Source organism: Pelecanus crispus, chromosome 19 (assembly GCF_030463565.1).
Source record: "Pelecanus crispus isolate bPelCri1 chromosome 19, bPelCri1.pri, whole genome shotgun sequence".
In the NCBI taxonomy this organism is placed as follows: domain Eukaryota; kingdom Metazoa; phylum Chordata; class Aves; order Pelecaniformes; family Pelecanidae; genus Pelecanus; species Pelecanus crispus.
Window position 1 is genome coordinate 532,767 of NC_134661.1, and position 24,769 is coordinate 557,535.

The following is a 24,769-nucleotide window of genomic DNA, read 5'->3' on the forward strand; positions in this document are numbered from 1 at the left end:
TTTGGGGTGCTCAGTCCCTGTATTTGGGGTACTCAGGCACAGGGTTTTGGGGTGCTCAGCCCCTGTGTTCGGGGTGCTCAGCCCCTGTGTTTCAGGGTGCCCAGCCCCAGGGTTCGGGGTACCCAGCCCCGAGGTTTGGGGGTGCCCAGCCGCAGGGTTCGGGGTGCCCAGCCCCGTGGTTTGGGGGTGCCCAGGCCGGGGTTCGGGGTGCTCAGCCCCTGTGTTTGGGGTGCCCAGCCCCGGGGTTTGGGGGTGCCCAGCCCCGGGGTTTGGGGTGCTCAGCCCCTGTGTTCGGGGTGCCCAGCCCCGGGGTTTGGGGGTGCCCAGCCCGGGGTTCGGGGTGCTCAGCCCTGGGGCACCCTCAGCCCAGCCGGGTTTGGGGTCCCGTCCCCAGGGGCTCTCTGCCCCACAGCACCCCCACGCCCGGGGGCTCCGGGTCCCTGCGGGCTCTATGGGGGCTCCGCCCCTATGGGGTCCCGCAGCCACGCCCACTCTCGGAGCCACGCCCCCTCCAGCAGCCCCGCCCCCTGCCCGTGCCCTCACCCTTACAACGCAGCCCCCACCCCACCCCGTGCCCCAGCCCTGGCCACGCCTCCTTCTGCCAAGCCACGCCCATCTGGACACGCCCTTGGTCACGCCCACCTCATCATGGCCACACCCCCTAGCCACACGCCCCGCCCCTACAGCCTTGAACACGCCCCTTCGCGGTGAGCCACGCCCCCTCCGCTGTGAGCCACGCCCCCTTCGCGCGAGCCACGCCCCCGCAGCCGCCCTCCCCGGACTGTGGCCACGCCCCCTCCGCGACCACGCCCCCGCCGCAGCCCCCGCCCCCCCGCCTCGGGGCTGCCGGAAGTCCCTCCCGCCGGGGGAGTCCCCCGTCACTTCCGCCCGCTCGGTCCGGCATCTCCAATATGGCGGCGTCCTGCGGCTCCTCGCAGCTCCCGGCCGCCGAGCCGCCGCTGAAGATCCCCAAGATGGAGGTGCTGTCGCCGGGCTCGCCGGGAGCGCTGAGCGACGGCAACCCCAGCCTCTCCGACCCCTCCACCCCCAGCGGCGCCTCCCCCCTCGGCCCGGGGCCGGGGCCGGCGGCCGGCGGGGCCGGGCTGGGGGGCGGCGGCGGCGGCGGGGCGGGGGGCCGCGGCGGGGCCTCGCCCTCCGTCTCCTTCTCGCCGGGCGGCGCCGCCGCCGCCGCCGCTGCTGCCGCTTGCCGCGGGATGTCCTGGACGCCGGCGGAAACCAACGCGCTGATCGCCGTCTGGGGCAACGAGCGGCTGGTGGAGGCGCGGTACCAGCAGCTGGAGGGCGCCGGCACCGTTTTCGGCAGCAAGGCCCCCGGGCCCGCCATGTACGAGCGCGTCTCCCGCGCCCTGGCCGAGCTGGGCTACGAGCGCACCCCCTCCCAGTGCCGGGAGCGCATCAAGGTACCGCTGCGGGGGGCGGGCGGCCGGGCCCCGGGGAGCGGGGCGGGGGGGGGGGCTGGGGGTCCCCGGGCTCGGCCGCCCGCCTGCCTGCGGGAGGGCCGCCTCCCGGGGCGTCTTTTGGGCGGGGGGCAGCCCGCCCGTGGCATCGCCCCGCAGGGTCCCCGCCGTGCGAGGCGTTTTCCAGAGCATCCTTTGGCGCTGGGCGCAGGGTCCTGTGCCCCCAGGGCTCAGCCCAGCCTCGCCCCGGGCTGCGGGGCCGCTGGATCCCCTGGGATCACCCTGCCAGGCTCTCCCCACGCAGGCAGTTTTCCGGAGCATGCTTTGGCCCTGGCTGAGGGTGTCCCCTGGGTGTGAGGCGCCCCGTCCCCTGGGCTCTGCTGCCTGGCTCCCTGCAGCACCCGCTTGGCATCTCCTGGCCCGGAGCAGGCTGGGCGCCACGTCCTGCGGGTTCACCCTCCGACATCCTTCGCACCCGCGCGCTGCATCCTTCGGGTTCAGCCACTTGGTTCCCCCCTGCATGGGTGGGCTGCGGCAGCACCCTTCAGCCCTGAGCTGGGGGGACGGACGGACGCAGCGTCCCAGCCGTTTGTGTCCCCTCGCATGGACAGCCTCCGGCAGCATCCTTTTCCCCTGGGTTTTTGGGGCACCGCATCCCCTGCATTGCCTCCTTCGGCCCGGAGCGTAGTGGGCGCCGTGGCCCTGGGTGGGTTGACTCGCTCCCCTTGTGTGTTCCCCGGCATCTTCTGGCTCTGAGAGAGTGGCACAAGCGGCTCCCTCAAGCCCCTCCCAGGAAAAGGGGGCTCCCAGTTACCCCAGTAACGAGGGGTGGCTCAGGCTCTGGTTGCCCCCTCGCACTCGTGGCTCCCTCCTTTGCTTCAGAGCTGCTTTACAGTGTACAGCATCATCCGCCGGCTCGCACCAGAGCGTGCTGCACTCTCAGAAACCTCTTTAATAATTGAGGCACGTTAAACAGCCCGATGGGCTGCGTTTCCTCTGGCGGCAGGTGTTAAAGAGGGATCTTTCCAGTTGCATCATTCCCTGGGGAAAAGGGAAAGGCTGGGCTTGGTGGCCGGCTTGAAAGCAGCCGCTCCGCGCATCCCGCTTTTACGAAGGCGAGATATTTGGATGGGCCGTGGATGGGGCGGGGGTCGCTGCAGGGTTTCAATTTATAAACGTGAATGAAGCTTGGAAGGGCGAATTAAACGCTCCGAGCTCCCTCTGGCTTTTATTTTCCCCTTTCATGACCAATTAGGCTGCTCATGCAGCCGCTTAGAATGCCAATCGATTAAAAAAAGTAATGTTTTGTTATTGCTAGGCGTCAGTGAGGCTGTTCATTTCTCCGTTCCTCTTCTCATCCATTAAATACAGCTGTGTCAGCCCCGCCAGGCTGGGATTGTCCAGGTGTGTATGCCCAGGCTGCCTTTGATTTGCAAAATACGTGAAATAAGGGATTGTGCAGTATCGAGGATGCTCAGGAATAAGCAAGAGACTCGCCCTTCAATCCCTGTTAATTAGAGCAGCCTTCGTCCCTGAAAGTAGGTGGTCAAAACAAAGCAACCCCCCTTCCTCTAGCTGTTTTAGTTTCTTAATGTATTTGCCTCGTGTCTTCTCGCTGACTCCGTGTATTTGCTGCTCAGGGATTTATTTCCCTTGAACGCATCCAAATATTTTTTGAGAGGAACACTGCTGCGTCGCAAAACCTCTTCAAGCCCCTTGTTTTCTCAGCAGCTTTCAAGGTGCTCGTTGCTGAAATTGGTTCTTCTGCGAAACTTTGGGCTTTGCCAGAGGCTGATGCACGATGCAAAAGTTACTTGAGGCGGTTTGGCTCTGTCTGCGAGGCTCCGATGGTTTCGGGTTGCAGTGGGAGTTTAAGCAGCGGCTGTAGAGGACCGCTACCCCAATTTTGGCTGCAGGTTCTGCGACCTTTAATGCTCTGGGAGATGCTGAGCGGGTTGTGAGGAGAAGTCTCGCTATTAAAGCAGCCCGGAACTGGCTGTTCAGCTTCAGACGATATTTTTGGATGGAGCTGGTCGCAGGTTGTGGCTGCTTTGGGGCCAGAGCAGGCATTTTGGTGACTGCTGCAAGATCCCATCCTCCCAGCGGTTTGTGAGCTTCTTGCAGAGGAGGATTTCTCCCCCTTTCCCTTAAAAAGTGGTGCTTGAACACATCTTTGCCCACAAAACTTTCAAGCTTGAAAGAAACCACGCATCACGTCCATATCAAACAGCATAGAGGGGATAAAAGAACGCGAGGCGTATATTTATCACCTTGCAATGGCCCCAAGAGCAGCTCTTGACAGACCTGTTCAGTGTTTCTGCATCAACGCGCACTGCGTCGGGGCGGACTCTTCGTCAAGAGCTGACCTTGTTTCGGGGATTATCGAGACAGTTGCGGTAGCCGCTGCCAACCTTAAAATCCCGATTTTTGTAGAATTCCAGGCAGAATCAGCTGCTCGACTCTTTCATGCTTGACTGAGAGCAAAAATCACTCCTGGGGGTGGAGTGGTCAATGCCCGAAGTCACTTTTAAGACCAAGTAGGACAACTTGAAGACGCTGTTGGAACAAGGGGAGGTCACAGGCACTTCGTAGTCCCCTCCCTGTCTGAGCTGAAAGCGGAGCCGGGGAGATGGTGATGAAGGAGCGCTCCATCTTCCATTTATTATCCGTAATGCTCCGTATTTCCATGATTTTATTTGCTTTGACTTAATGCCCATCAAGAGAGCGTAGCGGGAGGATTTGCTGATGTATTATAAATGTAAATCGTGCTTAAAACATGTTGGATTCAACTTATTTTATAAATGCGTTTTAGATAAGAACTCAATATTGGCTTTCTTGAGGACACCTGCCTTCCCTGGACTCTGCCAAATCTTGAAGAGCGAGTTAGAAATGGGCTGGAAAGGAAAAAGTCAACTCCAAAGAAGAAAGTTTTCCAGTTGTGTCGCATAGATGCATTCTCTCCTAATTCAAACAGGATGCAAAGTAAGGTCCCGGTTCAGATTTTCGTCTGTCTCTTTAACATCTGCATGTGCTTTTCTGCACATAAGCAGTGCTGGCCTGCAAGCTGGGAACAAGACCGCTGTTGGGTTTGAGCCACTCTGGAAGCGTCTGTTTCAAATTTAGGGATTCACACGTAACTGTTCCAGCAGCTTTTCCTGGTTTCTTCCTTTGGAAAAAGACCTTGAATCCAACTTTGTGGCCCTGAGGTCGGTGGATTGGTGAGTTCGGCAGTTGGGAGCTGCAGGGGGATTGAAACGTCTCTGTTTCTGTCTGTCGGGTTCCCGGAAAAGCTGTCTTGTGCTCTGTAGTTCCCTCATCCTGTTATATCCTTCATCCTTGCTTAGTAATATATTCTGACCATCCCTACGACACGTAGCTCTCGTTAAAGAGTCGTTCGCTGAAGTGCCCATCCTTTTCATCCTGACCTCCTCCTATTTCCTAAGTCTGCTCACGGTCAAGGATTTAGCCTGGTTTGCGTATCCCAAAACTCATCACCTCTCTCCAGCAGCGCGTGGCAAGCCTGTAGGTTTTAAGGTTTGACCTTAGCGCTGGTGTTTTAAGGCAGGTGATGGAATTATTTGCCAAAACCCTTTCCAGACTTGCGTGCTGATTTTGTGCCCTTCGCCCGGCGGTGGTGTTTCAGCCGGAGAGCAGGAGGTTAGCTGTTATCTCGAGTGCTTTTAACCACAGAAAATGAGCCATCGCCTTGTGCTGTGAAAGCTGTATGAAGGCCAAAAGCCGACGTACCCAGTATGTATCCTTTGAGATCGCTTTCCATCGGGTAATACGCTGGGACGTCATCGTTTCATCTTCTTCCAGCCTTTGCGCGTGGCTGCAATGGTGGGGGGACGCCCTGGGAAAGAGGGGAGCTCAGGTTTTACAGTTGCTGCTGGCCAGCACAGAGCTGTGCGAGTCAAGGGTAATTTTCAGGCACTAAAGGCTTGTTTTGGTTTAAAGGAGTGTTCTTGAAGTAACGTGCTGCAGTTGTGTTTTTTTCCAACACCGGATCTTATGCATTTTTTAAATCAGCCAGAGAATTTCTGCTTCTGTTGCATGCATCTTTCTTCATCGAAGGTAGAATCAAAGGCTCGCTCTCCTGACAGCGCTTTGCTCGGCTGAGCTGCATTTTGGTGCTAGAAATTCACCGTCTGGGCTTGCAGCTAGCGAGCCTTTCTCGAGCAGAGAGAGAAATCCCTCCTTAAATGTTGCCATTCAGTAGCGGGAGACTGTTAAAATTAATTTGGGGGCATTTTGAACGTGTCGTTTCTTCAGCTACCACAGAAATGTGGGTTCCGCTTTTATTTTGCGAGAGAGCCGCTGAAATTTGTTCGCCTCTCGCCGGAGTCAGTGCCAAGCCATTTATTCAAAGAGGAGCAGCTCCAACATCTAACTCCCGGCTGCAGGAATTCACGAGTCCCACTGCCGATCACAAACCCGCTCCCTTGGTGTTGGATTTTTTTCTGTACGTAGCGACCTCCATCTCACCCCAGATGGGTGACTGGAGGTTTCTGCTGGGTTGTGGTTGTCCGCTAAGCGTGTAATTTATTTTTTCAAAGGAAAAATAAATACCTTGAAGACGGTGGTTAAACACTCATAGAGAACGTAGGCACAAAGGGGAGAAGCGAATGCCACAAAGCCACATGAAACAGGAAGGAATGAAAAATTACGTGCAAATATCAGACGCTGCTGTTCTCTCGCTTTAAGCTATATGTAAAGCGATGACGACAGGGGCTTATTTGTAATGGGGCTGTGGTTTTAGCTGCTTTACGATATAAACAATCTATTTTTAAATCTTATGTGAAGTTGTTTCTAAGGAAGGAAAAGCTGCGCTAACTAGACTATCTCAGAAGTGGCGCTCGCTGTAATCTAGTTTGACCTCCTGCGTGATACGGGAGATTGGATTTCACCCAGAATTTCATCGTTGGGTCCAATAACGTTGAGCAGAGCGGCTGTCTTTAATTTGAAGAGCTCAAATGATGGAGCATCGGTACATTTCGTAGCAACCAGCCAACCGTCCACCTTCAAAACAGCTTTGCCTTCTATTTCTTTTGAACGCGTTTTATCTTGGTCTTGTATTTGTTGTCTCGGGCCCAGGTCCTTGTGCGGGTAGCTCCACCAGCTGCAAGGTGTGCAGGTGGTGTACAGGTTGCCTTCGGATCTTTCTTTGGCTTAAATAGGTTCAGATGCGCCAGGTTTTCCAGGCTGGGTCGTTTCTTATCGTTCCTTGAATCCTCTCCAGCGGCCCAGCTTCTCGCTGGAGGATCTCACAGACCCCAGTAGGTGGGAACAACTTTCTGTTCACATTTTTAAGCCGGAAAAAATAAACTCTTCCGTGACAAAGAACAGATTTATTTGTTTTGCTCCTTCTTGGAATTATTGTGGGGCTGCAACTGAGGAGCATCTCTGGGAGGAGAGCGTCACATGGAGCGAACCCTCTTGCAGAGCAGCTGCGTCCGTTCTCTTCAGCCGGGTTATTTGCAGAGCGGTGTCGTGCCGGTAGGAATCTGTCTCGCTTTGCATGTGCAGGACAAGTGTCTTTACTGTCCAATGGCTTCTGCAGCCGTGTCGTGAGTCTATAATATTCTCATCTGGTTGTTCTGGCGCACCTGGGCCATCCACCACTCATTGAACGGGTGCAAAATGATTCCCAGAGGGAGCTGGGAGCGAGCCAGGAGGTTGTCCTGTTGAGACAGGAACAGTTGATGGCCAGGAACTCATTGCAGAAGGACAAATTTGCTAAACTTAACATTAAATCTCAGCTTGGGAGATTTGTGAACGTTAAATCTTAGTTTGGGAGCACACAGTTTTTCCCTGTTGTGTTCCTTGACTATGGAGGACTTGGGAAGGTGTTAAAAATCCTCCTTCCGATTTTTATTGCTTGCCCTTAGCCAGCACATGCAGGCAGGTGGAAATTTTGGGCAGCCCGTTGGCATCAGTTATTGCAGAGGCTGCTTTGACATCAGGAAAGAGTGCCGGTGGCGGTGATGCCAGGGTTGTCAGATGGTTGATCGTGGGTTTTTATTTGTTTTAGAAGTGACTGGATGCACCTGAAATGCTCGGCAGAGTGAAGCTGGTGTGAGAGTGTACAGCTTCGAGCGCCGGTGTGGGGGTGGGTTTGCTTCCATTATTTTTCCCGGCTGCGCTTCGTCCTTCTGAGTGTGTAAATTTGGGGGCCAAGCAGGTGACGCTCTGCGGACTGCTGTGGTCTCACCAGTTACCAACCCTTGACCGCTGGTCCTGGTGAAAATTGGAGTTAAAGCCACCTTTGGTGTTTCACTTCCAGCTTTTCCCGTGGATTTAGGTACTGCTCTCCACTGATAAAGATTTCCCAACGCAGCTAAAGGCAAGCGGCATGGACCTTTCTGTAGAGATACCCGGCCCCAGGATGGGCAACGAGACGCTGCTAGGATGGTGTCGTGCATAAAGTTTTTTAGCTTTCTGAACTACGCGAGAAGTTTCCCCCGTGGTGCCACCCGCGTTGCTGCTTTCTGCCGCTCGGCTGAAGCTTGTTTTGGAGAGGGAGGGTTTGTGCTGCTCTTCGTCGTCTGGAGGGGCTTGCGGCCTCGCTCCTCTCGTTCGTTTGAGAGCGAGAACCAGCGGGGATTTGAGTCCGTGCAGTCTCTCGTGGCTTGGTGATAGCAGAGTTGTGACCTCTTGAGTACATCTCGGACCTCTTTGGTCCTGACTGCTGCACTTTGGTCTTCCCTTGAAAGGCAGGCTTTGTGGGTGGCATAAAGATGTTTGTCCCAATCACGGTGGATGCATGAAACTTCAAGTTTGCTTTTAGGGATGAGCGTGTTTCTGAAGGCAAGGTGGTCTACTCAAGCATGGCCTTCGCTGCTCTGAAGTAGAGGTGGGTTTTAAACGCTGGTTTTGAGCAGGTCGTGCCAGGAGTAGGTTGAACCTTACTCATGTGTCTCTGCAAGCCCAGCTCTGTCTGTAGGAGACATCCATCCCATCTTCACCCTTCCCAGAGCCAAAAGCCATTGGCTGTGGTGGGTATGGGCACGGCAGAGGGTTTTGCTGCTCTGCCTACTCAAACTCTAACTAGTTAACTCTTATTTTCCTCCAATGCTGTCTTAAACCAGGAGCTCAGCACATCAGGAGATGGAGGTGCCCAGCCATCTGCCTTTCCGCTGGCAGTACTGCCGAGATTCTTCTCTCTAGGTGTCTAGCCCGCTTAGCATCAAATCCCTCAGAAGGGTATGAATAATTTTATTCTCAGCTCTCTAACAGCAGCAACCGATGGAGCATCTTTGCAGGTGGCTATTTTGAGATGCAAGGTGTAGCCCGTCGCTGCTGCGGGGAAGTTCGTCGTCTCTCGGCACCGCGTATCGCTGCGTGACTTCCTCGCCCGGCCAGGCCACAGCTCGTTATACCCCGGCTTCGTTCCCTCTCAGTCGCTGGCAAAATTCTGCCTCATCTAGGCTGACCTCTGCAATTGGCTGTAGCACTTTGGTAAATAATTCCTGTCCAGGCAAGAGCTTTTTTTTTTTTTATGTATTGAATTGTGATTTAGAAATTGGCAGTGGTGGAAAATCTGCTGTGGTTTTTTTTGTTAGGTTCTAGCTCTGACTAACTAACCCAACTTAAAAACACGTGCCCTTACCTGCCTTGACCGACATCCCTTATCTGTGTCTTCTAGGATGACTTTGCTTCTCCAAGTCATTGTCCAAAGAGATCTCTGGTTCCTATCTCGACCAGGCGATCTGTGTTGTCCCTCACCACCCTAATACCCTTGGGACATCCCCATCGCTTCCCTTGTTCCGTACCAGAGACCTTTGGGCTGGAGCCAAATCCTTCAGGAAGTCCCCGTGCATTTAGGCACATCAGGATACGATTGAGCCTCTGCTCTTCGGCGCAGAGCGTGATTTATTTTGACTGCCGGCGTGTCCCCGAGTGCTGTGATCTGGCAGATGTGCAGCCACCTGTGGGGCTGGAGCCTTTGCAGACAGGTCCGCGGCAGCTCCTGCAGTGCACACTGGCAAAGTTTTAAGGGTGGGCGTGCACGGGGCGGCTCATGTTTTGCAGAGGAGTGGTACGACTTGGTGTCTCGTGTTGGAGACAGGCTGAAGTCATCAACTCCCTTTCTGCAGTGGTGTATGGCACTCTCAAGACTTTAAAGTGCTCGCTCTTGTCCTTTTATTCTGGATAGACCACAGAAATAGGGCTTCTTGTGGCGATACCCCATGTAAGCCTCATGATCTCCTGCCTTGTGTGCATCTTTTAACCTGAAAGTTCATGAGCTATCAAGTTGAGCAGAGCTATCGGACTTCTGTAGACAGTTCTGTTTCCTTGTGCTCCCACCATCCAACTCAGGAACAAAGATTTCAAGAACTTTCACCGTGCCAGTCATCCCTGCGTGCCCTACAAGCGCTCCAGGCTTCAAAAGCCATGTCTTTTGCCTTAGTGTAGTTTCATCTCGTGTTGCTTGTGAGTATACTGGCACGATGAGGAAGGAAGGTATTTGATAATTCAGGACGTAAAGCCAAGAGCTCCTCTCTCCCATTAAGTAAAAGAGCGTCTTCGGAGCTGAACGTTGTGCTAAGTGGTGCTCTGTGCCATCGGGACCCCTTCTAGGCCAGCTGCTATCATTTAATAGCCTTAAATAGATTAATGTGGACATGCCTGTAGGCCACCTAACTGCTCTGCAGAGCCTGCAGCATCTCGCTGAGTAAGAGTACGTCTCGGATCAGGGATCTGGAGTTTCTTGTGTTGACCATCTCTGGGGTTATACATAAAAAGCTCACTGTGGTGTGGTTCTCCCTCATCTTATTTTTTTTTTTTTTTTGCTGGGAGGAGGACTGTGCCTGCAGCCTCCCTCAGAGTCGCTTCTGACCGGTGTTTCCGATCGTCATGCTGCAGTTCCTGCAGAGCGATCGATTCTCCTGTGGCTTCGCTTGTACAGGAGGTGAGGGCTCCTAAGTTAGAAATGGTGAGAAAATCCGCGTTGAGCTTTTTGACTATCTCCTCCTTTGGATTTCATAATTATCAATTAAGCGGGGATAATCTGTCTTCGTATTGCAGGCAGTGGTTGCAGCACAATAAGCAAAAGCCTCGGTCTCTTCCAGTCTGTGCAGTCACTGGGCAGTTATCAGGTCTGTTTTCAGTTCCTTGTCCTAAATTTACTGGTTTCTTGTCTATCTGTATCAACATATGTATGTGCACTTTAGGAACCACGGAGCAGGAGTTGAGCTGGACACCGGGAGGAATAGAGGAGGTGCGTAAGAAAAACCTCGATCTTAAACCTTGGCAATCAGAATAACCTGCTGGGAGAAAAGTGTCTGAACCGCTGAGTGCTATAAGATGTTCAGGGGAGATTTCCTGAAGTCCAACCAATTTTTTAGGTCTTACCAGAGTCTGTGAAGAAAATGATCACGGGAGGTGCGGGCAGCTGCAGAGGGAGAGCCATTGGTCTGGTCCACCTCGCCCCTGCCATGCAGAAGCCTGTGGGCATCCATGAAACGGAGCTGCCCCGTATTATTTGGAGGTGAACATCACTTAGAAAAGTGGTAGGGACTGCCTGTTGGAGAAACTGGGGAATGCCTCCGGGGAGGAAGAGCTAGCGGGAGTCTTGATTCTCCAGGAAACGACCACGGAGCCACCAGCTGCTTGGCCACAGGCCTTCTGGTGCTTTTGAAAGCACCAAATTTTAGATCTCCTCACTCAAATTTGAGATTATCTGTTGCCAGAAGCGGAGGTAAAAGATGAATCACGCAGCCAGGTCCAGAGGCATCTAGGCAGTAACCTCAAAAGTACTTTTGGCTTGCAAGAGTGACGAGCAATGAGAGTATCGCTCATTTATTTTTGCCCCCTTTTTGCGTTGCTCCCTTTAATTCTTGTATGAGCCTCTATTGACTAGATGCTAACTTATTTTCATGGTAAGATAAGCCAGTTTGCAGCCTGAATGAAATAGTTAATTACTACCAGGCTACTAGCCAGTGTGAGATACTCAGTAACTCCATCAGTAGGGAGAGATGTTTGAAGCACACGCTTAAAATAGAACAAGTGGCTGTGGATGTTGGGCGTTCCCAAGAGGGCTTGGCCAAGAGTATTGACGTTTTTGGTTAACTGCGCTGGAGACGGTTTGTTTAGCTTAAAGACTGCTAATAAAATCAGCTAGAGGCTCTAAATCTGCGGTTAACTCCCATGGATAAGCCGGGGCAGATGTAGGAACTGGGGTTTGGGAAATAGATACCAAAAAATCTGACTTGGGTGGATTTTAGAAAGAGCCTGGGAGTGAACCAAGTGTTTGCCCGTATCACTCAATGTGATTTGAGCTGAAAGGAGAGAAATTGGAGTGAAAAAGCGAGGCGATGCATCCTCCAATGCACTTTTTGTGGCAAACCAGACTGTTTAAAACTGCCTTGATGTTCCCAAGGGGTTCTTGTTGCTGAATTTTAAGAACCAAATTTAGCTGTACCCCCAGCCCTAGGGAACCCAATTTTCTTCCAGTGAGTATTGACAGATTTCTTGGCCGGGTCTTTGGTTCCAGGTTGACGTAGCCAGCGGTTTTTTACCCTGCTTGCAGACAGAAACTTAAAATTCTCTGGTGTCCACTGAAAGAGGGTCTGCCCGTTTATCCCGAGAGGTAGTGAAGGCAAAATTGGGAAGGGTTCCACCTTAAACCACTGAATAACTCTGGTGCTTATTGGTGTGTTTATGTATTTGTGGGGTTTTTAGTTTTTGTTCTTTCTGTGTGTGGGGTTGTTTGGGTTTTGTTTTTTTTGTTTTTTTTTTTTTGAAACAGCAGGGTAGGTAAAGCTGACTTGCTGCTTAGCAGTTTTGCTTCTGCCCCCAGGGCTCTGAATATCAGGAGGAAACTGGTTAGAAATGTATTCCTTTCCTGCTGATGCTGTTAAACCAGTATATGAGGAGCAGTAGGTAGGTTCAAGCTTTCTGGAGATGTAAAGGTTCCTTTTGGGGGAAAAACCAAGCGGTTTTTGCAATGATGTGTGCTTGAAAGTCTATTACAGTCCTCCTCCAGAAAGGAAGGTGACAGGACCAGCTCTTCCCAAATTAATGCCTCTTTTGAACTCCAGAGCTGGCTTTGCCATTCAAGCTAGAACCTGCGCAATCTAATAAATTTAATATAAAAAAAAAAACCCAAACATTTTCTAGCACTCTACCAATCCAAAACCCAAAAAGATTCAGCAAACCTGGGGCACATCATTATCTTTCAAACGCAGAGTGGTGGTAGAATTAAAACCACATAGAGGGATGTGCACAAAGAGCTGTTTGGGTTTTTTACCCCCAAGTAGCGGTGTGTCACTCCGGATTAGGGGGAAAATGTGGATGGAAATCGTAGGCTTACCCAGCTTTTCATCGCTGTTGCACAGCGAACGTGATGCACCGGCTCGGCCCTCGGTGCGGGATGCTAAAGGGATCACCAAAAGCAGACCAGGATTTTGCATCTGTCTTTATGGGAGCTTCTGGCCTCAGCAGTGTTTTTAAAGGCTTATTAGACAGAGCCGTCTTAGTATTGTTTCTTACTTAATGCTTGATATCGAAGTCTGGGAATTTGGAGCATTATTGATTTGACCTCTTTTAAATTTCAGCAGCTTCACAAGAGACAGAGTGAGTTAGTAAGGAATGCAAAATATGTAAGTAATATATATTTTCCTAGCTAAATAGCTTAGGCATATACATTTTGTACCTTGTGTCTTCTTACCAGAGTAAGGAAGGTTGGACCGTCTTTGCTTTGGGGGACTCTTCTTTCTCTTTTCCTTTCCCTCTCCTCCCTGCTTCACCTTCTCCAAGCTGTGGGCACAACACCAGCTCTGCTTTCTCCTCCTCGTAGTAGGTGTGCATTTTCTTGGCTCATTGGTATCTCTGACTGGGGGTCTCTTGGTATTTTTTTGTTTTCCCCCGCTACGTTACATAGCAGATCTGGGGATTTTTTTTTTTTTTTTGAAGTGGGGAAGAGAATAAATCACCCGAGTTAAATCTGACGAACCTGTCGCTGCTACGCAACTTTGTCGTGTGTCGTAGATGTTAACGCTAAATCGCTGCAGTGGGAACGTCGGATACGTACGATGCTTCCCGGCGGGCGTAGATTAATTCGGGAGCATTGCATTTAGCTCATGAGCGTGGGGCAAATACTGATCAGCAGAAGTAAAAAAAAAAAAAAAAAAAAACAACAAAAAAACCCCACCCTAAACTCTGCCTAGCAGCCGTGTAACTGTTTGCAAGTGAATGTGTGCTCTTCCAACCCGTCGCCGCCTGATTAACGTGTGGGGTTTTTTTCTGTCTTAGACCCTTCGCAGGTGCTACAGCCGTGTGAAGGAGCATGGCGTGGGGAAGAGGAAAAGCAGCTACACGTTCGAACAGCTGGAGCAGGTGTTTGGGCAGGGAGGATGGGACTCCCAGCCCTGCCAGCCCGTCCTCATCAACAGCAGCGGCTTGTACCAGGAGCTGGAGTCGGACGGCAGCACGATGGAGGAATATTCACAGGAGGACTGGGGAAACCACAGTCAGGATCTTCATTGCTACCAGACTGGCGAACAGGAATTGGGTAAGAAATCCCATCTTGGCGCGTCTCCGTCCTCTGATTTTACCTGTGCTGTGCGCTCACACCTGGCTCACACGTACGTATCTCCGTACCAACTTTCATGTTTTGGACATAATGTCCTCTAGATGCTAAACACCTGACGTCCCTGCGGGGAAAAGGGAAAGAAATTCCCCAGTTCATTGTCAAAAGCAAACCGTGGTTCCCAAAGTATTTTAGGATCAGGGCTTGAGTTTAAAGAGGGAAGAAGGGCTGTGAGGCCAGAAACAGTGGAGGAGGAGGTGGCAAGACGTTCCGTGTCTCTCCTTCCCTGCTCAGTTCTCCTTCTCCTTGCGGGATCAGGGAGATATTTTTCCCTTTCGGTGGTACCCTGCTTTGCAGGTCCTTGGGCACCAACTGAGCCCGCGGGTTGCCGTTCAAACACCGCTCACTTAAATTACGAACAGGACTTCAGACTGCTGCTGTTAATACTGATGACTATAAATGTCGCTGCTTCTTCCTATATACCCTAACTGGTATGTTTGTTTCAAATATATAAATATATCCAGATGTGTGGCCTTTTTTTTTTAAAATAAAAAAAAAGCAAGCAAGCTCATGCTCCGGGATTGAGACCTAAACTGAACTCCTCCACGTGCCTTTCTTGCCTGAATTATGGGTGTCTCTGCGTAAGAATCAGTATATTCATTAATTTGGAGATTTGGTTGTTGCCTGTGGCTTATTGAACTTTGTCAGATGGAGCAAGGCACCGCATTCTTGACTGAAAATGCACGCTGATGTGAGCAGTTTTGTGAAGAAGTGTGTTCCTTTATGTTTATATCTCTTGAGCCACTGATCTTACGGGCGCGTGTTCCTCCCTTGCCTGAGCAAGGGGGTGATTTTCCCAGCGGAAACTTTGAAGTAGATCAAATGCAGCGGAGACCCGGGCGAAGCGGTAGTGAGAAGGTGAATCGGATAAAGGCTCTTGGTGCGATGAGGTATTTTTTCCCCTCGTGCTTTATAGGATGAAAGAGGGAGAGGAGATGCAGTCACGTATCTGTACGCATCTGTGTTCAGGGGACTGATGAGTTGGGATGCTTTGAAAGAGGCTTAAATCGCAGTTTAACGTTAAAATTTGCAAGTTGGCTGTTAACCGCGTTCCGGTTCTCTCAGACTTTTTCCCCAGGGGATTTAAAAATCAGAAATATGTGGGAGAGAAGACGACATTACAAAACGTATGTAAATGACAGCTAACTCTGTCTAGCTTGACTCGTTCTGGTGAGTCAAACTGTGGTCTCCTGGTTTGTCACCATTTTCCTTCAGTCGAATCGGAGACGTTGGGCTGACGATATTCTTAAAGTTCAGGGAAGTTATGAGAAGAGTACTTAGCACACAACATCTAAATGGAATACAGATGCATTTCTTCTGGTGCTTGCTCTGCAAATGTGCCACTGAAAGCAGAACAGCCTTTTCTCTTTCTTTTTCCTTTTTTTTTTTAACAAAGTAGTTTGCAATTAAATTGATTTGTGATTTTAGTAGTGGGAATTGTAGTCTTGTCCTTCAGAGGTTTTGCACTTGCAGAGACAAATTCAGATCTTAACTGGTCACATCACTTCCAAGAAAAAAAAAAGTAATACTCACGGAGGATTTAGGAACTGGAGCCATCTCGTGCAGAACTTAGTGGACTGCCTGGCTTAGGAAACAACTTTGATTTTTTTTTTTTTAATTTATTTTTTTAATTTCAGTCTTTGGAAAAAAAAAAAAAAAGCCCCAGGAACATTATTTAAAATATAATTACATGTTGGAATTTTACCTTTCAGATGAAATGCCTACCACAAAAAGAACATTAAAGATAAAACAGGAATCTTCAGAAGACACGCAGTAAGTAATTTATGAATGTTTTACCCTGGAATGTATTTCCCTGGAGATGTTGTGCAGGAGGGGAGGATATTTGAAACTTCTGATTATAATTATAAATACATTGTGCAAGACTATTCATACAGTTGAATCTGCTTTATGCATTATTCCAGTTACCTCAGAACATCTGAAAAGCTTCACAACTCTGTCTCTTCTTGGCTTCATCATTCAACAAACGAAACAAGACTTACTACATGAATGCGAGGACTTAAAATGTGGATAAAATGCACATCAGATTCATTAGGGACGTGTGTGGGCAGGCTGCGGGTATCGTGACGCGAGGCCAAACTCTTGGATCTATTTGTAATCTGGGGGGTTTTTTCCATCTGCCTGAAGTTTGCCCCTTTGGACGTAAGGAAAGAGTATAGAAGGAGCGGAGGAAAGAAAGAGTGAGAAGAGGGACCCAGCGCCCCGGTAGTAGTTTACTGTTGGCTTGGTGTGAGTAATGCTTGCAAGAAAAGTTCACGCATTTCCCCTCCTTGGTGGGGAGGCATGCCAAAGCTTGTGATTTTTTTTTTTTTTTAAATTTTATTTTTATAACTTTCCAGAGCTGACTTGTAACCTTTTGGATCGGTTTAATCTGACAAATATCAGAGCATTTTGAATGCTTTGAGCATGTGAATCTCCCTGGCCTCGCCAACAATAACACCGAGTGTTTTGAAAAAGGAATAGTGCCGTATTTACGCAGACCAGGGCTACTTTCTTCCGCCCTTTAGGGTTTTAAACCCCACGGGGTGGTTGTAGGTCTGTCCGCCACGGGAGCGAGCCATCGCAAATTGGCTCGCAGACCCTTCTGGGTGGGTTCCACGCGCGAGCTCTCCTGCCAGTAGCTTGTAGTGTCATCTGAAGTCAGTCTGGGATTTCCTACGCTGGCAAACGAGCTTCTGTAGGGTTGGAAGTCATCGGCACCGTATATGTTAACGTAGTGTCCCTGGTTAGTAATACAACAGAGGCTTTTTGCTGTAACTAAATGAAAAAAAATCCTCCAAAACCTAAAAAAATAAAAATAAGAAAAAAAGAACCTCTTCCATTGCAATGGCCTAGCTTCGTCAAACTCCTCACTTCGGATGGGTTTTCATGGTACCCGAAGGTGACTTTGTTCATAACGTGGAGCAAATTCAGTTTAGTGACTCGGGAGAAAAATAACTGTTTTCAGTGTAAACATTATTATCGCCTCTTTGAGCAGTTTCTTAGGACTGCTCTGGGATAATTTTACCTTTCAAGGCGTGCTTTAGGGAATTGTGTAGAAAATAATCCTGAATTTTCCGAGGTGGAGGCTCAGACTGCCTGAATCTTCTCTTCCAGGTTTTGTTGTATAGAGGGATGGCTGGATTAGACTTGGTAGATTAGACTTTTCAGAGTTTTGTGGTCATTTTTTTCCCCTCAAGTTCCTCTAAAATGCACAGAAGACTCTGAGCTCTCAGGCACTTTGTGAAGCATGCAGGTGATAAGCACAAAAGATCTTTCAACACCAATTTGCTGAAAATTACTTTTTTTTCCTCCCACTGTGAGAGCAAGGAACTTTTAAATTCTGACTCAGTAGATTAAAAGCAGTCAGGAGAAGCGTGGCTGGTACGAAGATAAGCTGGGTATTTATTATCTTCAGAAAATGGAATTGCATCTGTTCTTAAAAGCCCCAGACAATAAACAGGTGCCAAACTTTTTCACTTCTTTGGCCAGCATTTTAAAATACGTAGAACTTACTTCAAAGAAGCTAGGGCTTCAGTTCATCTGCCTTCTTGGTCAGATTTTCAGCAGAAATAATAAAATGGGAGGGAGTGGCGGTGCCTTCAAATTCTTTGCTGAACTGTGTGCTGCAATTTTTTTTTTTTTTTTTTTTTTGACATGGAGAAATTACAGTGTGGCAGTGCCGGACTATACGCATGTGAATTGCTAAAAATCTTATCTTCGCTTATCCCTTTCCCTCCCCTGGGATTTTGGAAGGATTTTTGGAAGGGTTTTTTGGAGCTAAGCAGCTCGCAGAAAACCACAAGAGCGGACGTGACATTACTTTCCTAGCGGAGAGAGTGGCGGAATGCCGCTAAGAGGCGGATAAGGAAACTTATCGCTGAGCTCTGAGCACTGAAATTTATTCTGGCTCTTCTTTTCCTGATAAAACACGCACATGCGAATCTGCTGTCGCTATCAGCTGAGCGCAAACCTGCAGAAAGGGAGGGAGCTGGCTTTGCTCCTGCTGCCTGTGAGGGGCTCAGCCGCTCCGGCCAGCGCCGAGACCTGATCGTGCACCGACAAACTAAGGCGTTGTATCTCTAAGCAATCTGCACGGCACGTTAGCACGGACAGCGCTGCCTCTTTGAGCTGCAGGTAGTAAATAACTGGCCTCCAAAGACATATAAGGACTTCCCGTATTTCCTGGGTTGCCTTATTTTTGGCGGTGTAGGAAGCGAAGAGCAATAGGTGAGCAGTGTCCGCGTCCCGTGCTCCATCAGCTGGATTCTCCTTCCCCGCGTCGGCTCTGCTGTTGCATCCCCTTGGCACGCTGCTGCCTCCAAATAAACTGTTTTGAAAAGTGAAAAGCTACTTAAGACTCTGTTCTGTATTTTAAATTTACTTGAGGAGCGGTTTCATTCACTGCGGGCTTTGTGAAGATGAACTAGAAGAAGCTTGGGGAGCTGGGTCCTTCACTGAAACCAGCTGTTTCAGCCTCTTTGAAGTCTGTTTTTGTTTGGAAACAGCGCCTTAGAACTCATTTGCACCACGTCTTGTCTCAAGTCTTTCCTCATTTGAATTGCAAAGGCTTCCGAGGGGAAAGAAATGCAGATGGCCAGTCTCCAGCATGGAGGTCGTGGTTTGGTGACAGGGTGAAATCCAGCTCTTGGGCACCTTCTGCAGATGAAAAATGAGATTGCTGTGTAACACACGGCGCTGACGCAGGGTAAACCCTCTGCTAGCTCAGATTTTTCTACTGAAAAATAAATAAGAGTAACAATTTGACTCTTGCTGCTTATACTTCTGCTTGGCCGAGTCGCGGAGATGCCGGATAGAGCCTGGGAAGGCGAAGCGCAGCGGGGCGGCTGCCAAGCCGTCGGGTCCTGGTGTAAGCGGGAAGAGGAGACGCTAAAACCAAAAAGCAGAGCTTTTTAAAATTTCTTTTTTCCCTTGTTGCTTCCTCTGCACTCGAAGTGATGGATTCCCTCCATGGAAAGCCCTTCCCTCCCATACCCGAGGTGCTGCCGGAGATCATCTCTAGTGAAATTATTCTTCTTCCCAGCAGGAGCAGTTTGATGAGTGACTAATTTTTTTTTTTTTTTTCACCAGAGCTTCAGCTCTATTTTGCGCTGAACTAAACTTAGCGAGATTATTTATAGTGTAATTAATAAAGGTGGGGGCTTTTTTTTTTTTTTTTTGGTTCTTAGCTCTGTTCCTCTGCTGTTGAATGAAAATCTACCCACGCTGCTTTCTCCTGTCTCTGGGTTTGGATGGGACTGCTTTCTTTAAATGGAGTTCAGCTGTCTGTCTTGAGGCGAATGAGTGTGTAACAGCGGTGAAACGCAGGCTCCGTGCTACCAAACAGCCCTGCGCCGAGCCAGCCCTTACCGTGTCCCCTTGCCTGTCTGGTCCCCTCGTCTGTCTTGTCCCCAGAAGGTGAATTTCCACTTCCAAAAATCTAAAAAAAGGCATTTTCCGAGCATAGCGGTGCTGCGCTGCTTGGCACTTGAAGAAGCGTTGGGGCAGTAGCTTTGAAAGGGTTCAGTATTGCTGCAGTGTTTGTGTGTAAATATGAACAGATTTGGGGTAAACACGCATTTTTCTGGCGCGGTGTTTCTCTCCTTGCCTTCTCCTTTGCTGCTAGGACAGGGGAAAGTGGAAATGACTCCTCAGAAGGAACTTAAAATAAGAAACAGGAGTTTGCTGACGATGCAACAGGCGTTTTGTTTTTTTTTTTTTTTTTAAATTCCCTGGCTCAAACACAGCTCCGCTTGCCAAGGAGGTCCCCTCCTTGGTGCTCTAGAAGCTCAGTTACGCGCTGATCGTGGCGGGGACGCGCTTGCCAAAATGCCTTTTAGGGTCTATCCAGAAATCTTCTGGCATGGTTGCCGCTGCTGCTAGATAGTGAAGATGGGCAGCGTGCCGATGGATGCGGTCGCTCCCGTCGCCGTGAGGAGCGAGCAATCTCAGCCTGGACTGCTCGGACCTGGTCTCGGGGGGCTTGGCCACAGCCTTGTTTAATATCTTTATCGATGATCTGGGTGAGGGGATTGAGTGCACCCTCAGTAAGTTTGCAGATGACACCAAACTGGGTGGGAGTGTCGATCAGCTGGAGGGCAGGATGGCCCTGCAGAGGGACCTGGACAGGCTGGGCCGATGGGCCAAGGCCAGCTGTATGAGATTCAACAAGGCCAAGTGCCGGGTCCTGCACTTGGGTCACAACAACCCCATGCAGCGCTACAGGTTTGGGGAAGAGTGGCTGGAAAGCTGCCTGGCCGAAAAGGACCTGGGGGTGTTGGTCGACAGCGGCTGAACATGAGCCAGCAGTGTGCCCAGGTGGCCAAGAAGGCCAACAGCATCCTGGCTTGTATCAGGAATCGTGTGGCCAGCAGGAGCAGGGAGGTGATTGTGCCCCTGTGCTCGGCGCTGGTGAGGCCGCACCTGGAATGCTGTGTCCAGTTTTGGGCCCCTCACTACAGAAAGGACATTGGGGTGCTGGAGCGTGTCCAGAGAAGGGCAGCGGAGCTGGGGCAGGGTCTGGAGCACAGGGCTGGTGGGGAGCGGCTGAGGGAGCTGGGGGTGTTCAGCCTGGAGAAGAGGAGGCTGAGGGGAGACCTCATCGCTCTCTACAACTGCCTGAAAGGAGGGGGCAGGGAGGGGGGTGTTGGGCTCTTCTCCCAAGTAGTTAGCGATAGGATGAGAGAAAATGGGCTTAAGCTGCGACAGGGGAGATTTAGATTGGATATTAGGAAAAATTTCTTTACAGAAAGGGTGGTCAAGCATTGGAACAGGCTGCCCAGAGAGGTGGTGGAGTCCCCATCCCTGGAAGTGTTCAAAAAACGGGCAGAGGTGGCACTTGGGGACATGGTTCAGTCTAGTCTACCCTTGACTGCTTTAGTGTGGACTTGGTAGTGTAGGTTAATGGTTGGACTGGATGATCTTAAAGGTCTTTTCCAACCTAAACGACTCTACAATTCTATGACACCCCACCCGAGGTTTGCAGAGCTGGTGCACGCCGACTCCTCGAGACGGAGCGCTGTGGTGCCAGGGCCAGTGCCTTCAGCCTGCACCAGATCGCCTAAAGGACAGCCAGCGCTTGGTGAACCTTCCCAAAATCATGTGCGCTACGTGTGCGCCTGTAAAAGCGGCCTTTTTGACCTGAGAGGCTGTGAGGCACTCTGCAGCTCCCAAACCTTTTTTCTTTTGAACCCTTATATGAATATGATGGAAAAAGAGCCCTTCTGATCTCTTGGGGATTTATTGGGCAGAAATGCAACTGCCGGAGTCTCAACCCCGGGCGTATCCTTGTGCGGTTTGTGGGTGTCGTATCTGCTCTTGCTTAAAGACCTTCATGTCCCTCGCCAGTCTCCTGCTCTAACCCCGTCGGGGAGCTGTTGGGAAAGGCTGGGGTTTTTAGGGAGTTTAAGTCATCTTCACGAACGCGGCAAAGGAGCCCACAAGAGGAAGGAAATTCATGTGTGCCCCGCGGAAGAAAAGTGGTGTCGCTTGGAGCAGGAACTAAAGATGCCGTGCGGTCTCCTGGGGGAGAAAAGGAGAGGAGGAGGAATCCCTGGAAGAGGAAAGATCTCTTGGGGATGTGGTGACCCCCGTGCGGTCACGGTTCAGCTTTACAGGTGCAGCGCAAATGATAAGAGGGAGGAGAGTTGCGTGGAGCGTGCTTTTAAATGCCATTTGTTGGGCCTAGGGAGATTTCTCCGTTGCCGAACGCGTCGCATTATCTTCCTGCAGCTTTGATTATAGGACAATAACTCCTAAAATGAGTAGTTCTCCCTACGAGCTAATTACGCCTTAAGTGTCTCATTCATCCTGGAGGAAGCCGTTCCAGCTTGCTTCAGGCGCACGCGAATGCTCTCTCCTGATCGTTCAGCAAAGCGTAAATCCCTCCATAGTAACTCGCTTTGATGCCGGCGTCGTTACCGGCAGCAGAAATCTTTGGAAACACGGGGATTTCCTTATCGGATAGCCGGAGGGATTTCTGCCATCCATCGCGCGGCGGGTTGTGGCATTGGTCATGTCTGGGCGCCGGTCGTCTTCACCGGCATCTTCTGCTCCGCGGGGTCAGTCCCTTGAGCCATGTTTCTCATCCAGCAGCGGGACGGAGCCTTTTGGAGCGGCTTGGCGCTTGCTTTGTGTTTGTTTACAATTCCAGCCCCGTTCCCTCGCGTTAATTTTGGAGTAACGACGAGGTGGAAGCGTTTTGAGTGGCGGTGGCCAAGGAGGGACGCAGATCCGGTTGTCTGCGACGGATCGCGTGCCAGTGGGGATGCAGGGCTATAAAGAATAACCCGGTAACTGAGTGTGCGTTTATGTAGTGGCACCAGAGAGACGTTTGCTTGCAATCACTTTGGAGCAGCTCAGGTGGGAGCAGGACATTTCCAACCACGTGGTTTTTGGGGAGTTGGTAAGAGTGGAAATCTTTCTTGGAAGCTGAACTTGGGGGATTTATCAGCTCTCGTTGTCTTTACCGCGTTATCTCCGGCAGAACTTTTTGCGTGAAAGCTCGTTTCCAGCAGAGGTTGTAGTTTGCCTGAGATGCTGGAAGGAGTCTGGGTTGGGTTTCTCTCTGGTTTTGCGGAGATTAATTAAAAAACCCATCAGCATGGTGTTAAAATCCATAAACTCACCTAGCCGTATAGGACGTATACAGTAACAAAATACCGCTGCCTAAAAAGCAGTCGAGAAAGCTGAAAGGGATTAATATTTTTCGGAAGGTCGGCGTGTTTGCCGGGATGCTTTTGCAGCTTCAGTTTACTGATGCCTTTACCCTTCTCTCCGTGTTTTTTAATTTCCAGGAAGCGCGACGTCATGCAGAACATTATGCAGATCTTGGAGTCGGTCCAGTTGAAGTGGGAGCTGTTTCAGAGCTGGACGGACTTCTCCAGGCTACATCTTTCTAACAAACTGGCCATTTTTGGCATCGGTTACAACACCCGCTGGAAGGAGGATATTCGCTACCACTATGCGGAGATCAGCTCGCAGGTACCCCTCGGCAAGCGGCTCCGGGAATATTTCAACTCGGAAAAACCGGAGGGTCGGGTGATCATGACCAGAGTGCAGAAAATGAACTGGAAAAATGTTTATTACAAATTCCTGGAGATCACCATCAGCGAAGCCAGATGCCTCGAGCTGCACATGGAGATCGACTGGATACCCATCGCTCACTCCAAACCCACCGGAGGAAACGTCGTTCAGTATTTATTACCGGGAGGGATCCCCAAAAGCCCCGGCTTGTACGCCATTGGTTACGAAGAGTGCCACGAGAAACCCCCCTCCCCTCTCGCCGAGCACCGGGGGCCCGATCCCGGCAATGAGACTCAAGGGGAGCTGGAGGTCCCTTCGCCGCAAGCCTCCCTCCGGGTGGACATGGAATCCGCCCGGATTATCTACTGTTACCTCGGCATCGCCGAGGTCCGGACTCTCCAGCAGTGCCTGTTTTTACACTTTCAGGCAAACACCAAAACCTTCAGCAAAGATTGGGTCGGGATCAACGCCTTTTTATCTCAGAACTGCGTCGTAGAGCCTGGCGTGTCGCCCAAATCCATCTACATCAAATTTGTGGAAGTGGAGAGGGATTTTCTGTCCGCCGGCTCTTTGGTAGAGTGCCTGGAAAAAGCCATCGGATACCCCTTAAAATTTAACAACTGAGTCTCGTCCTTCATAAGGATTAGGGCTTGCTGCCCCTTTTTTCCATCTCGCTACCAGACGCTTTCGGATCCTGTCCGTTCACAGCCGGGCAAGTCGGACTTTTTCCGCCTGGAAACGAGTTTTGGGGTGACGAGAGGCTTGCAGGGCGCTTTCCACGAGCTCAGCCCCAGCAAGCGAGCGTGTCCCGGCTCTCTTGCCGGACGGACCGGCCGGTTTTCCTACCGGGAGCGGCGCGGCGAGGAGAAGCCCCCGGCCCGTGAAACGACTGTAGGTACATTCCACATCGGACAAGCGCGTACACGTGGCGTTTTCATACGAAAAGCTGGTTTTTTTGGTTTTTCTTTATTCCACGGTGTCTCATTTTTACGCATCCGTCTCTCTCTTAAGTGTTATTACGGATCTGAATAAATAAGCAATAGATAACGGCAAGTTAAACCTTGAATCATGTTAAAGGAGACTGTTTTTCAAAGCCACCCTTAGATACTATTGTATATAATTTAGAACTTCACTTTTTTCACCCGTCGAGTGTTCTCCTCTTTCCGAACAGTGTTGCCTGCAAAAAGACTTTGGTTTCTGTGATGTATTCCACTTTACTAGTAGCGTTGCCATATCCGCTTTTATTTTATTTTATTTTTTAACATTAAAATAATTCCTGGCCTTTTTATTTTCCTTTTTATTTGGGGGTTTGTTTTGGTTTTTGTTTTGTTTGGTTTTTTGGAGTTCTAGTTAGCCTCTTTGTGAGAATAACCTGGCAGCTGGGAAATGTCTTTCTTTTTTTTTTTTTTTTTTTCTTTTTTTTTTTTTTTTTTTTTGTCAAACCATGCTTATGGATACAATCAAAGCTGTGAGAATGGGGAAAGGGGTTTTGGGGGGGGGGACACAGGGATGGGGGGGACACGGGGACGGGGGAGGACGCATTTAATGCCTTTTTCAGACGTGTTACTGTGTAAGCCCCATTATCTCGCTGGCTGGCGCTGGCGGTTTCGGTTTTGGTTTTGTTTTGTTTTGTTTTTTTTAATTTTCAAAAGCTCATCGATCGGTGAAGTTGTGACATACGATGAATGTGTCGGTCCTAATAAAATCAAGCAAACACGTCCGGGCTTCGGCAAATGTC

At 50.3% G+C, this 24,769-nt stretch overlaps 1 protein-coding gene across 7 annotated transcripts; it reads left to right on the plus strand.

Moving 5' to 3' along the window:
* Positions 1–911: 911 nt before the first annotated feature.
* On the plus strand, positions 912–24,496 carry LOC104034465 (myb/SANT-like DNA-binding domain-containing protein 2). Of its 7 annotated transcripts, none has more exons than XM_075723150.1 (5): positions 912–1,421; positions 12,977–13,021; positions 13,674–13,932; positions 15,723–15,783; positions 22,803–24,496. In XM_075723150.1, the coding sequence occupies exons 1-5, from the start codon at positions 912–914 to the stop codon at positions 23,653–23,655; spliced, it is 1,728 nt and encodes a 575-aa protein (XP_075579265.1). In that variant the 3' UTR covers positions 23,656–24,496. The 7 variants fall into 7 exon arrangements, 4 of the variants coding, with proteins under 4 accessions (XP_075579265.1, XP_075579267.1, XP_075579268.1 ...); XM_075723154.1 differs by lacking the exon at positions 912–1,421 and adding an exon at positions 10,883–10,908; XR_012831755.1 differs by lacking the exons at positions 12,977–13,021; positions 15,723–15,783; positions 22,803–24,496 and adding exons at positions 10,446–10,638; positions 10,766–10,908 and having other exon boundaries at positions 13,674–13,710.
* Positions 24,497–24,769: the final 273 nt, after the last annotated feature.